Source organism: Biomphalaria glabrata, chromosome 7 (genome assembly GCF_947242115.1).
Source record: "Biomphalaria glabrata chromosome 7, xgBioGlab47.1, whole genome shotgun sequence".
NCBI lineage: Eukaryota > Metazoa > Mollusca > Gastropoda > Planorbidae > Biomphalaria > Biomphalaria glabrata.
The window spans coordinates 35,542,221-35,555,736 of record NC_074717.1 but is presented as its reverse complement, the minus strand read 5'-3'; the positions used below and the strand labels follow the sequence as shown (position 1 = coordinate 35,555,736).

At 38.7% G+C, this 13,516-nt stretch overlaps 1 protein-coding gene across 8 annotated transcripts in view; it reads right to left on the bottom strand.

Moving 5' to 3' along the window:
• Positions 1–13,516, bottom strand: part of LOC106070043 (zinc finger homeobox protein 4-like) — a 309,151-nt gene that overhangs the window by 86,862 nt on the left and 208,773 nt on the right. For 7 of the 8 annotated variants that reach the window (XM_056036650.1, XM_056036654.1, XM_056036652.1 and 4 more), the window contains one exon: positions 5,542–5,583. In XM_056036650.1, coding sequence (XP_055892625.1) covers positions 5,542–5,583 — 42 coding nt within the window. Of the gene's footprint in view, positions 1–5,541; positions 5,584–5,893; positions 6,090–13,516 lie in introns of those variants that run through there. The other variant, XM_056036656.1, reaches the window with a different exon arrangement.

Genomic DNA, 13,516 nt, shown 5'->3' with positions numbered 1-13,516 from the left:
TGCATTTTGCGTAATATTTAATTTTTATGTAAAAAAACAACAACTCATTTGAGGGCCCCCTCTAGGCTCTAATGGGGGCCCGGGGGATTTTCAAAATTTCCCCCCTCCTCCCCCACCCTAACTACGCCACTGATGTCCAATGACGCTTTTTAAGCTTCATAATTGGAGCCCTTTTAATATTGACAACGCGAGCATCGATACAAGGTACTATACGGACAATTATCGCCTAAGGAAGTACTGCTTAGTAAAGTGCTTAGGCAAATATTTATCTATGTGGTAATTATTTCCTAGGCAAGTATCATGTGGTAACCATTATCTTAACAAGTATATCCTGTAATAGCACACACCAAAAAGAGATGGTCTTACACCTAGATCACTATAGAACAGGGGTTCTCAACCTGTGGGTCGCGACCCTCTTGGGGGTCGAATGACGATTTGCCAGGGGTCGCCTAAGACCATCGAAAATATTGATTGTTATTGTCTATTCTTCTATTGCTGTATGTGTGTGTGGGGAGGGTGGTCGCGGCAAAGTGGGGGTTTGTAAAAAGGGGTTGCCGAGCTTAACAGGTTGAGAACTGCTGCTATAGAACAACGGCGTACACTTCAAAATCTCACACGCACATATACAAACCGAAAAAACAAAATGATGTGCTCCATTGAGAGACTGGAATTTCGGAAAAACCCAAAACATTTCTTCATTTTACAAACATTTTACAAATGAACGCCGCTGCCAGTTAGACGAGAAGTCGCTTTTTTTTTTTTAATTTAATCCTTTTTTTTTTTTTCTCCAGTTCGCCTGGATGGATTCGGTGGTGGCGATGTGAACATATTCCAATGACCTTCCAATACAAGCAGACAGTAAGTGAAATCAGCTTTTAGAAAACGGAATTAATGAAACGAAGCCAAAAATAGCGGGAAAATATGGGCGCAGAACATTTATCTTCACTGCCTAATATTTACATTTGGCAGAAGTTCTTTTTTTTTTCGGGCGTGATCTCCCTTTGCAGTACTCCACAGCGTTTTGTTTAGTTCCTTGGAAAAAAAAAATGTTATGGAGTAGAGATTTTCTTCATCAAAGAGAGATAATGAGGAAATATATTTTAATTCTAGACACTGGTTGCTTCCCTTCTATCGTCTGAGTTTTTTTTTTTTGCCTTGCACCCTTGGTGCCGTGCTAAAAGAGAAGCGCAGGAGAGAGAGAGAGAGAGAGAGAGAGAGAAAGAGAGAGAGAGAGAATTAAACAGAAGACAGAAGAAAAACTAACACCGTAAGGAATGACGGAGTAAGGAGAGCGGGTAGAGGTGGTGGAAAGGGAGGAGGTGGGGGGGAGCATTCTCTTCTGTTTCGAGAGTACAATGAAAATAAATGAGTTGGACCTCGTTTTCACACATTCTGTTTGTCTCTCCCCAGGAGATAGGAGAAAGGAATTTAAGGAGTTTCTTTCTTTTTTAGAGGACGAGAAAGAAAGAAAAGATGGGGAGGTGGAACACAGCAAGGCTACTGGAGGTACAAGGATGAGGGGGAGGGGGGAGTGATGGGTGTAATGAGGCAATGAAGCCGAGAGAAAATTAATGGAAAGATGAAGGGAGACAGATGAAAAATTGGAAGAAGACGAGGCTAAGTCGAGTGCTTACACCGATACAGCTAGTGGCGCCGTTACTTAAGTACTTTGTCAGTCACTGTGTTGGTTGTTAGTTCTGTTCCGAATCTGCTGAATAAATTCATCCCCCCCCCCAACCCGATAGCTATTTCTTTTTTATTATATATATATATATATATCGGAATATTATTCTTAGACTGCATTTTTCAATTAATTTTTTTTTTTTTTGCTTGTCAAGTTTTGGCTTAAGCGAGGTCATATGTATAGTTATTATGTCTACTTGAGAAAAAAAAATAATTTAAAAAACAAAAACAAAAGAACTTCCTAAAGATTGCTCTAACCGTTATTTAATGTGCGGATTTGGAAACGGCTTTTGTTTGTACAGCAGGTACTCTGGAATGACTAAAACGCCTATAGCAGTTAACACATTGTGTGAGCTTCAGACGCGAGGCCTCAGTTTGTTTTCTATATCATCCTGCTCATTTCTATCTGCATTTCAAAATAACAAGGAGTTTACTTTAAGAATAGTATCTGGTTCCTTTGGACTGATCGCAATAGGGAACATGTAAAGACGTACTAGCTTGATGCTCTACGTGTGTATTTATAAAGCAATGTCCTTAAAAGTGTATTTATAAAGCAATGTCCTTAAAAGTGTATTTATAAAGCAATGTCCTTAAAAGTGTATTTATAAAGCAATGTCCTTAAAAGTGTATTTATAAAGCAATGTCCTTAAAAGTGTATTTATAATACTATGCCCTTAAAATTTTATTTATAAAGCAATGTCCTTAAATGTGTATTTAAAAAGAAATGCCCTGCAATATGTATTTATAAGTAATGTCATTAGATGTGAACTTATAATTAATTTTCTATAATGTGTATTTAGAGGTAATGTCCTTAAATGAGTAATTATAAGTTATGTCCTTTAATGTGTATATAGAGACAATGTCCTTTGATGTGTATTTAGAGTTAATGTACGTACATATGTATTTAGAGGCAATGTCCTTTAATGCGTCAATAGAGTTAATGTACTTTAAAGTGTATTCAGAAGTAATGTCCATTTGTGTGTATTTAGAGGTAATGTCCTTCAATGTGTACTTCTAAATACAATAACACTGTGTGGGTAAAACAATCCAAGCTTTTGTTCGAGAGAATACAACGACAATACTAGAGATATGATCCTAGTTATGTTTTGTCTCTTTAGCAGCTAACAAATAAACCCAAACCTAGGTTATTCTTTTCAAAATGCTTTCATGCATTTGATTTGCATACATTTCTGAGATGGAGTTTACTCGCTTCGTTAACCCCGCCCACAGATATGTTGATCGTATAGAACAAACTGGGTCCTAACACATACAAGATGAAATGGGTGTACATTATACAATTACATTCCCATAGACTTAATTAATATCCAACAAACTATCCACCCATCCACCACCGACCACCTCCAAACTCCATTAATTTATCTACGCTATTAATTGACATGCTCTACCACATAGAATGGCCTAAAATACAAGATGGCTGCCGCCCATTTTGGTTGTCACTATTTTAATTCCACTGCATCACAGGTTACTGAACACACACGCGCACACACACACAGGCACAAACGAACTATTAATTGCACCCCTCCATCCCACAAGGTAAGAACACTTCAGGAGGAACGGGAGGGGGTCAGAATTATAATTAAACTGTGACATCCCGGATTCGGTCCGCTGATCACGGTTATCAAGATAAACCGTGTTAATGTTATTATTACAATTTAAATGACAACGTACATTCTCTCTCTCTCTCGTCATATTTCTTTCTTTAGCGTCCCATCACTATTTTTGTCCTCCCCTCTTAAGAACGCAGGTCGCCTCTATCGTCCTCCCATTCAGATTTGATGCCCCCCCCCCCTCCCATGTCTTCTCCCGCCACCCCACCCCCCGTTCAGGAAGATTAAATTACCCTTTGATAAGCTAACAAATGGTATATTTGATGAAGAGGCAGAGACGTGACCTAAGGGAGGGAGGGTGATGGGCGCTTACTGAGATGGAAGATTGTGACTTAAGAAAGGTGTGTGGGGGGGGGGGGGAGGACAGCACGCTAATACACAACACTAAGACGGAACTGAAATAGATGAACACAATGTCTACATGAATTTACAAAAACTTACATTCGACTAAACAGTTTGGCAATGACTCCAAACATTGAAATTCAGGTCGTCATAATGGAAGTACAATATTAGTTACAAGTACGTTTTCAGACATTGGGTTGCAAATTAATATTTCATTAAATTGCCAACTATCATTTTAATCAATCAACATTTCATTCGATTAACAATCGGTTGTTGTTTTTTTTTTCTTCGCCGCAACAAGTATAAGGTGAACAGATTTTATGTGCAATGACGATAACGACTTCTGAAAAAAAGGTCTAACGGAATACTCTGTTAAGTAGGTCAACGATATATCATTAGTTTTTGTCTTCATTTGTTACACAAAGTTGTTCACAGTGGGCATACGATCCCCTTTGGCGCCGCCGTCTGACTACGTTAAAAAAATATTGTTAGAATTATGCAGAGACTTTTCTACCAATATTAAGTAAGATGTGCATTTTAATTTAATGGTAGACATATCGATGACTTTATGATCTGAAAATTACACACTTTGACAACCTACTTTTAAGTACTTGTCATCAATGCAAATATTTTGAAAAGTTAGCCAAGAAAAATGCAATTCCAACTTGCAAGTCAAGAAGGCTTCTAATGTTCTCTAATAAAATAAATGACTAAGCTGATGGTGGTCAGTGAGCCCGAAACTGGTGAAAATTGGACAACTCAAGGACACCTTCTATCACGTATGAACGTTAAAATCGTCTGATAGACTCCATGTACGGACGCTTGTGACAGTGACTTGACTTGATAAGAAATTGTGGCTTCTTTACCCAAAAACATTGTATTTATAGCTATCATTTGGGTGGTTGGGTTATAGCTCTTTAAGCAGTTAAAAGTAGGTTTGGAGCTCAACTTCCTTTCAGTGGAAGCAAGATTTGTAGTTCCCACACAAAGAGGCATTAACCTTTCATTTTGGATCTATTCTAAACTAAACGAGTGTCAGGCGAGAGCAACGACTTGTTACAGCGAATCTGTAATTCCACCTATTCACATCGTTTTAAAACAAAAATGGCGATATAATAGCCCGAGACATAAAAGGCTTATCTCTGGGTCTCCATTGTAAATAGCGATCTGTGACACCTAGCTGATATGGCTAGCACAGGCAGGATTTGTTCAGATTTAGTGAACACCCGTAGCAGTAAAACAGAAAGGGAAGGGGTACGAGAACAGTTGTTCTGCTAATAATATACGGGTATTTATAGGTTAGCGCTATTGTTTATTGACGTCATCGATTCTTGCTGTGCAAAAGGGTGGGGTGCTCTTTTGTTAAGAAAATAAAATGATTTTGTTATTCATTTTAGAGACTGAAAACCAACTTAAATTTCTTAGTCGCCACGCTCTCAGCCCGACATAGAGACAGTTACAATATGGTCATCATCGAACCACGATGGACGAACTATATATATATATACAATATCATGACATAAAATGACTGCAAATCTCTGTCTCTCTCTCTCTCACACATACACACACACACACATATATATAGGAATAACTCCCTCCTTCCATTTTCCCGCCATTTCCCTGTTTGTTTCTCTGAACAGCTAAGTTCTTCGCCTTGATTTTCTAGGGACCATCGTGCCAGTGCTAAGCTAAAGACGTGACTTAAGATTTCAGCTGCTTTCTATAAAATAAAAGACAGACAGACAAAAGGAGACAGAGAGAGAGAGACAGACAGACAAAAGGAGACAAGAGAGAGACACACAGACAGACAAAAGGAGACGAGACAGACAGACAGACAAAAGGAGACGAGACAGACAGACAGATTGGGACAGACAAATGGACAACTTACTTTTCATGTGTTGTACAAATCCCGCTCTGTGTATCTCCGACTCTGCAAGAGGAAAAAAAAAGGAATTAAAAATTGTAAAGCATTTTACACATTTTTATCTAAACTAATTAAAAACTGATCAGAAAACTGACCGACACGAAGACAGACAAGCAAACAAAAATGTTGGTAAAAAAAAATAGATACAATGAGTACATACGAATGACACAAATACAACTATAGTAACATTATGGTAAGTAGAAATGTAAGTGGACAATACAAATGACCACAATGTCAGACAATACCAGATAACAAGACCCGCCCATGTCTCTTGTCTCTGCCTCCTTTCCCCCATCCCAAAGTATCACGTACAGACCTGGACATCAAGAACATTGAAAAATCCCAGAACCGTTTAGAAAGTCTTGATCCCTCTATCCGGGCATCATTTCAAAAGAAACAACTAGTCAGAATACAGCCTGGTCTTCAACGTAACTAGGCCTACACACACAAGTAGTTAGATCTCAAGTCATTAGACACTACACGAGCCCTAGACACGAGGGGGGATAAATTCATTAGAATACAAGAGGGAGAAAAAAATATATCTATAACTTCATAGCTTGCACTGATAACACACTGTTTATCTCAAAAGACTGGGGGGAGGGTAGTGAAAGAAAGAAAGGAAGGGGAGGGGGGACGAGGAAAAATTAAGGGAATTAACAAGCCATTGAATCACACCTACCCGTGCAGTATGACGGGAGACATTGTATAATGTTTAAGGTTAGAGTTAGTGTTTGTTCAAAGAGAAACCATGAAAGGGGGGCGGGAGGGTGAAAGAGAAGGAAAGGGGGGGGAGGCTTTTACTTAAAGTGGGGAGGGGAGGTAGGAACGTGATTTTTAATTACAGTAAAATATGAAAAACTGATAAAATGTGGCTGGCGTGGAGATGACAGGGGTGCTGGGGGGTGACCGAGTGAAACACAATGACGGATGTGAGACTGTTGTTTGTTTGTCTGGAGAGATAGGAATAAAAAAAAAACAAAGTGTCGACCCTTCTTCATCTGTTGGGGGGAAAAAAAACAATGCATCGCCTCGTTTCAATCACAAGAGAAGTTTTCAAATTTATAAGGTCCGTAAATTGAACATGGTCAAGACAATAACAACAATTGATCACAAATAAGTAATTATCTTAATATAAGTCAAAAAAGAACTCCCCCTCCACCTAAAAAAAATACATATTTGTGTGTTGAAGGTTTTAAAAAAATTATTGATGACGATTATAAAGAAATGATGCAAGAACTACTCAAAAGTATTGGGTAGGTAACTAATCAAGAAAATAAACAAAGTTTAACAAAGACTTAGTCACAAGCACTATCAAGGCGTATTAAGACATAACTGCTAGATCTAACAAAAAATTGATAATGTTTAATACATCTATAAAAGAGAGAGAGAGAGAGAGAGAGAGATTGAGATAGAGAATTTAAAAAGTCCACTATTAAGACAGATATCAGAAACAAGACTAAATATTCACTTGACAGACATATAGACTACAAACAGATAAATTACACGTGTATGAGAATAGAACTGGATTTCAAGAGAGAGGAGATAATAAAATATTGCAAGTGGAGATTTTAAAGTGTGTGTGTGTGTGTGCGTGCGTGCCGAGGGGGTGGGGTAGAGGGGTGTACGTCACAGAATGTAAAAGTTTGATTCTAAGATAAGTGAATAGAAGCTAGTGGGCAGCTCTATGGTAATTTTGTTCTCTTCTTGAAATACTATATCCAAGAGTACACACAAGACAGCCCCCCCCTTTTTCTTTTTCTCCTTAGAATCTTTTATATCCCCACCCTCTCTCATTTGATCTCATATACACTATATGTGTACTTTTGTATGCATTTTGGAAAGAGAGCGAAATTGTAATGAAAGGGAGGTAATTTTCTTTTCATAATCAAGAAAGACAACTCTGTTTACAAGACTGCATAAGCGGATATAAAAAAAATTTATCTGGGTGCAACCAATTTTTTTCTTTACATAAGCAACAACAGGCAACATTTGTCAGAGACTAAAAGTTATTACAGTTACTTTATTATCAGGTGGTTTTATATGTAAAAAAAAAAAAAAAAAAAAAACTCCAAATTTTCTACAGAATCACCAGAGGTCAATATTTTGTTAATAGTTAAGACACATGACCAGCTATTTCACTTATAAAAGTTAAAGAATCCATGTCACATGGATGGTCTATTGTACTTGTTATATCTTGTTACGTTATGAGACTCTCTTTAGTAATACATCAACACCAAACGTCAAAATCATAGCTATCTAAGCAATGTCATCTTCATTTAATAGTCAACACTGTAAACACTGTTCTGTTCCTCCATGTTGGCTCTCCTCTCCCCCAACACATTGAAGAGGTGCACGTAACAGTACTAAATACTTTCTACTCACACTCAAGTACAAGGGAAATTATTCAACTCACAATTGAACAAACACAAATGTTCAAAGGGAAACAATCTCTCAGTTCCTTGCAATTATCCATTCACCTTATTCAAACAAAGCGGGAGTGGCACTATACTACGCTAGATATATCTACAGGAAATCTTTTGAATATGGGGGTGGGGGTGGGGCGCTAGGAAAGTGGGGGGGGGGGGGAAGCTTAACAAATGAAGTTCAGGCCCTCAACTTAGGGCTGCATGAATGAAAACCACCAGGGCATCATGTTCTACGTCCTTTTAAATGTTTCTCTAACAGTACAGAGAGATTGGCCTGCTCGATGTACAGCTAGAAACATAAGATGATATGTATGTCTATGTGTATGTTATGTACATGTATGTGTGCATGTTTATATGTGTGTATGTGAGGAAGAAACCTTTAAAAAAAAATCATAACCAATATATTTTTCCCCAGCGAAATAGACACTTCAGCGAAATAGATATCAATCATGCGAATTAAAAACATGACTCAAGCTTTCAGAATGACTACAAAAAAAAAAACAACAACTGGAATCTAGTTAATTAAACGAAACAACTAAATAAGTATCATAATATATATTTTTAATCAAATTGGTCACCTTGCACCCTGTCATCATTTCTAAAAAATTAATGATGTGAAATTATTTCCCTTTTCTGTAGCGTGGGGTGTGAGATGCAGGGCACCAAAACGTATTCTGACATCACCCCCCCCCCCACCCCCCACCCCCCCACCCCGGTCAAAGTAAGATATAGACTTTTTTTTTTTTGTTAAGCCTTCTCACGGTTAAGCCTTTAAACAACACAAAAAATAATTTCACCCTACGCCAGACTATTCGGAGCCGGGCACCATTTCTTTACTCCCTTCTACCTCACTTATGCCTTACCCACAACACACACACACACACACCCTAGTACGAAATTTTCATTTTCTAATAATAAAAGCCAATGATAAAAGAAAAAAAATTAATCCGTAACAGCCCCCCCCCCCGGCCTCCATATTTTCCTCCCTTCAATCTGACCTTCTTTTCATTATCACGATTAATGCGAACAGGGACGGAAAAGGAGGGGGGGAGAAAGGAGACAGGCGGTGACAAAAGAATAGCCACGTCAAATATAAATTATCATACATTTTCTATGCTGAGACTGAGGACAGAGAGAAGCCAATTCGGGGTGGTTGGGGGGGGGGGGTTTGGGGAAGGGGGTGGGGAGAAATGAAAACCTGTTGAGAGTAGAAGGACGAACTTTTCACCCCTAAATTGTTTTTACACCCGATACACCCCCCCCCCTTTCTCTTGCGGGGCTCTCTCCTTCCCCACTTAGGACCGTCCATGGCTGCCCCCTCCTTACCTCTTTGTAGAACTTTTGGAAGGAGAAATTAAAATGGAGGCTTGACAAAAAAAAAGGGGGGGGGGAGATTTAATTTTCTGAAAAGAAATAGTATATACAAATGTGTCTCTTGACTTGTCATATTGTAAAACCAGGACAATTCTCTCTCTCTCACAAATGGTCGCTTTCAGTTAGTATGTTCACGCGTTTGTATTTTTTTTTAAAGTCTGCAAGATATGTGACATAAGCGGTTACAAATGTGTGTTAGCTATATAATCTCTGTTGACATAATCCACCAAGCCGACACAGTATCAACAGATTGACACACACACACAGAGCTCCATAAAAATATCTGGCTGTACATTATAGGCCATAACGACGATCACATGTCTTTGAAGCATGGGCCTTGAACAGGCCTCGTTTGAGAAACAAGGTGAAACGATTAAGAAGTTATATAAATACTTTATAAAATATGGTTTATATTGAGTGAAATGGCATCAATTATTTGAAATTTAAATCAATCGTGCAATTAGTTTCTAGTAGATCTAGAATAACAATAATGCATTTGTGCCATTGGAAATACTTTAATTAGGCCTAATCGTTTTTGCTTAACGCCACCTCCATGCTTATAGCATGCTCAGCGCGCTATGGTCCTATCACTTTTGTGGACCATCAGAGGGAGGACGAGGGGGGGGGGAGGACGAGGGGGGGGGGGGGGGAGTGCGAAGTCTAACTCAAGCCTTTACGCAGGAAGAACGAGTAGTCAACTTTTTCTTTTGCTCAACATTCCATGGGGCCTGTAGCTAAGTTAGGGCCCTACATTCTATTAAAGCCCCAATACCCGTAAGATGAACTGTCTACGCTTCCGTCAAATGGAATAAAGATTTCAAGGAGACCTAAACATACGAGTGAAGCAAGAAATGCTGATAAAAACACCAAAAGTAGCATGCAGGCAAAAACAATTTCTTTCTGGTGACAACTTTGAAATCACAAGTAACTGTTGAAGTAATTATTGATGTCTACATAGAATTGGATGATATGTGCAAAACTGGAGTTACGGCAGAAATATTTAAAAAAAAAAACGCAATAGCGAAACAAATATTCGATGAGTTGAACAAAATCTTTTCTAAATGGCATTTGCTTTCCATTAAGGGTTTGGATGAGCCTTGACTTGCAACCAATATCTGAATGATATTATCCAATAGTATCTACTCTATTGGGATCGGATTATAAACAGTTAAGAAAAAAAAAATCATGTCCACATTTCTTGTTACCACTCCAAGACGACACGCCGACAACACGGCGACACTTTCGTATATACCTGTCCGCCAGGTAAGCGGTATCACTGGTCTGGAACCCCATGAAAATCGGCCGGACCTGCAAACGGCAATGGCTTCATAATAAAGAGACCATGGACCTGGGTAAAAATGTACTTCCTGATTTTGGAAAGCAACAACTGTTTCATATCTAACATTTTGGAAAAGATATTCAAAAAGAACCAAGTCAAGATTTAAACACACATGTTGACATATATGAAAATTCTAAGCCCTCCCCCCCCCCTCTGTATATATTCATATCACATTATCTTTGCTTCGCTTATTTTTTAAATTTAAAAATAGATGTTAGAAGTCTTTCAATTAAAACTTTTTTTTAACCTAATGGCAACAGATGATAGGTCCACAATAAATCTCCCGATACACATCCTCCCTCTTGTCTCTGGCTGTCCCTCGCTACCTCCTCCAGGAATGAGAAGACATAATGCCTCCCTGTCTCTCTCACTCTTTACTGTTTACACACCAGACTCGAGAGATTCAATTTTCAATCTTTACAAAATATACAATGTCAATAAACCAGCAAGATAAGCGATAGGACCGGCTCTGATTAGGCGTGTCCTCTCTCTCTCTCTTCGACTTCAAATGTAAATTAATAAAGGCGCCCCCCTCCTCCCTCTTTTTTTTCCACGCCTCACATCTTCCCGCTACAACACACATAGACAACTTTTAGTGAAGTCTGTATGGCAGACCTTATCTAGTGTCATTAGCTGGGATAAGTGGGGGGGGGGGGGCGTCCGAGTTTAAGGTAGGGGAGCTCAATTAGATTAGAACAAACAGAAAGAAAAAAAAAAAATTTCTTAAGTGTGTGTGTGTGTAGCTTAGAGAGAGAGAGAGAGAGAGAGTGAGAGAGAAAAGAAAGAGAGAGAAAAGAGAGAGAGATGGGGGGTGCGAGCATGTTGGTGACTATGACAACAATTTAAAAAAAAAAATGTCGCATGAAATTGGGGTGGAGTGGAGAGAGTTGGTGAATATGGGGGGGGGGGGGGGAGACATGCAACCCAGCTAACAAATAGATAAGGATGTTATAATTATTAATGTTCAGACTAAGTACATTTTTTTTTTACGGTGACTTGCGTCAGACGAGCTTAACTGACAACAAAACATGATTCGATATTTGCCCCGGGGGAAAGCAAAAAGGGGGTGGGGGTGGAAAGGTTTTTAAACTCTAGTTGCCCACTGACTTTATCCGGTCATCGAGTCATAGAGAACATTTCTCTGAGTGAATTAGTGCCAGCAACAGGGTGGGACATATAATATCAACTGAGACGCGTTTCTTTTTATATTGAAGCAATTTGAAACTACAACCAAGATTTTTTTAGCTTATTGTGTGGTATACAACTTTGACTGTCCTCTCCATTGCTATGTGTACAGTGTTGTCTTAGCGTTGTCTGTCATGTTAGTTTTGTCTGTCAGTGTTACTGCTGTCTGTCGGTGTTGTCTCTCGGAGTGTCCGTACAACACTGTCTACTCTATGACGCCTGGCAGTGTGATAAATAATAACCACTGAGCTAATGTATATGTAACAATAATGTTAATACAACCACACTTCCTTTACCACTATAAACAATGCACTGTAAGGCCTGCTCATTAAAAAAAAAAAAAAGATAATAGTTACAATTGCAATCAAAGGGAGATAAGTTGAGCTAAACGCGAGTTGAACTGCAGACGACAGACAAACAAACGCTAATTCGTGAACAAATGTTTTTGTTTTACTTGTGGGGAAATAATTAAAATCTCATTTTTTAAACAAAGATAATTTATTACTTAACGAAACTGGTTATCTCTTGCTATTTCGTTCCCATTCCTAGAAACATGCTTTAAAACACAATAATATATTAGAATGCGTACATATTCTAAAAGTGGTTGACATGTACAGTTTATACATTGATGCATAAACAGATACGAAACGACTATGCAATCATTAACTGCGTACATATTCTAAAAGTGGTTGACATGTACAGTTTATACATTGATGCATAAACAGATACGAAACGACTTTGCAATCATTAACTCCCGAAGATGTTAGTCAGAAAATCATGTAGACTTTCCTAAGAACAAAACTAGTTTCAAGCAATCAGTAAAGCTAAAATATATAGCTTTTGCAACAATGCTGATTGTATAACAAGTGGTGTCAGCTCTAGGCTTATATCTAAGGGGCAATAATGAACCGTTTTCAGTAGTCAAAAATTAAGGTTTGTAAAATTTCTAGTGAGTCATATGTAATCAGATTCCAACAGAACTCTGGGGAGAAAAGTAAAAAGAAAACAACACATTATATATATATATAAAAGCGAGAAACTTGACGCCATGACACACCAGTCTATCTGATTGGTATGCTGCATAAAGTAACCGAGGTAGTTGCCCCTGCTGTCGGTGTTTTCCGCGCTAATTATCACCCCTGGCGTTTTGAAACGTTTCACTGAACTTGATGGTTAATTTAATTTTAGGGGGGGGGGGGGGGAACGAAGGGATGAAAACATAATGGTGAGTGGGGAGGGGGGCAGGCATGTGTGTTGTCTTGAAATCATGTTAAAATCTGGGTTTAGATTAAGATGCCATTATTTTACCTGACACCCCCCCCCCCTCTCAGTCCTCGCAAACGTGACGACCTTCTCTCACCCAGATCATATCGCTTTGGGGGCCCCGCTTTTTTTTTCTCCTTCTTTTGTACTTTACTATTTGCGGGCAAACTTTGACTAGTTGAGCTGTACAGTAGGTCTTCTGTTGTCATTGTTTTGTGTGTCCCAGACCGTGTGTTCATCTGTGTCACAGGAAATGGTAGGATGGGACAGGAAGACATTCGAGCTGTCTGCTGTCATGGCGATGGAAGGAGCAGCTTCAACCCCTAAAAAAAAAAAGACGCCGGCTTTAATT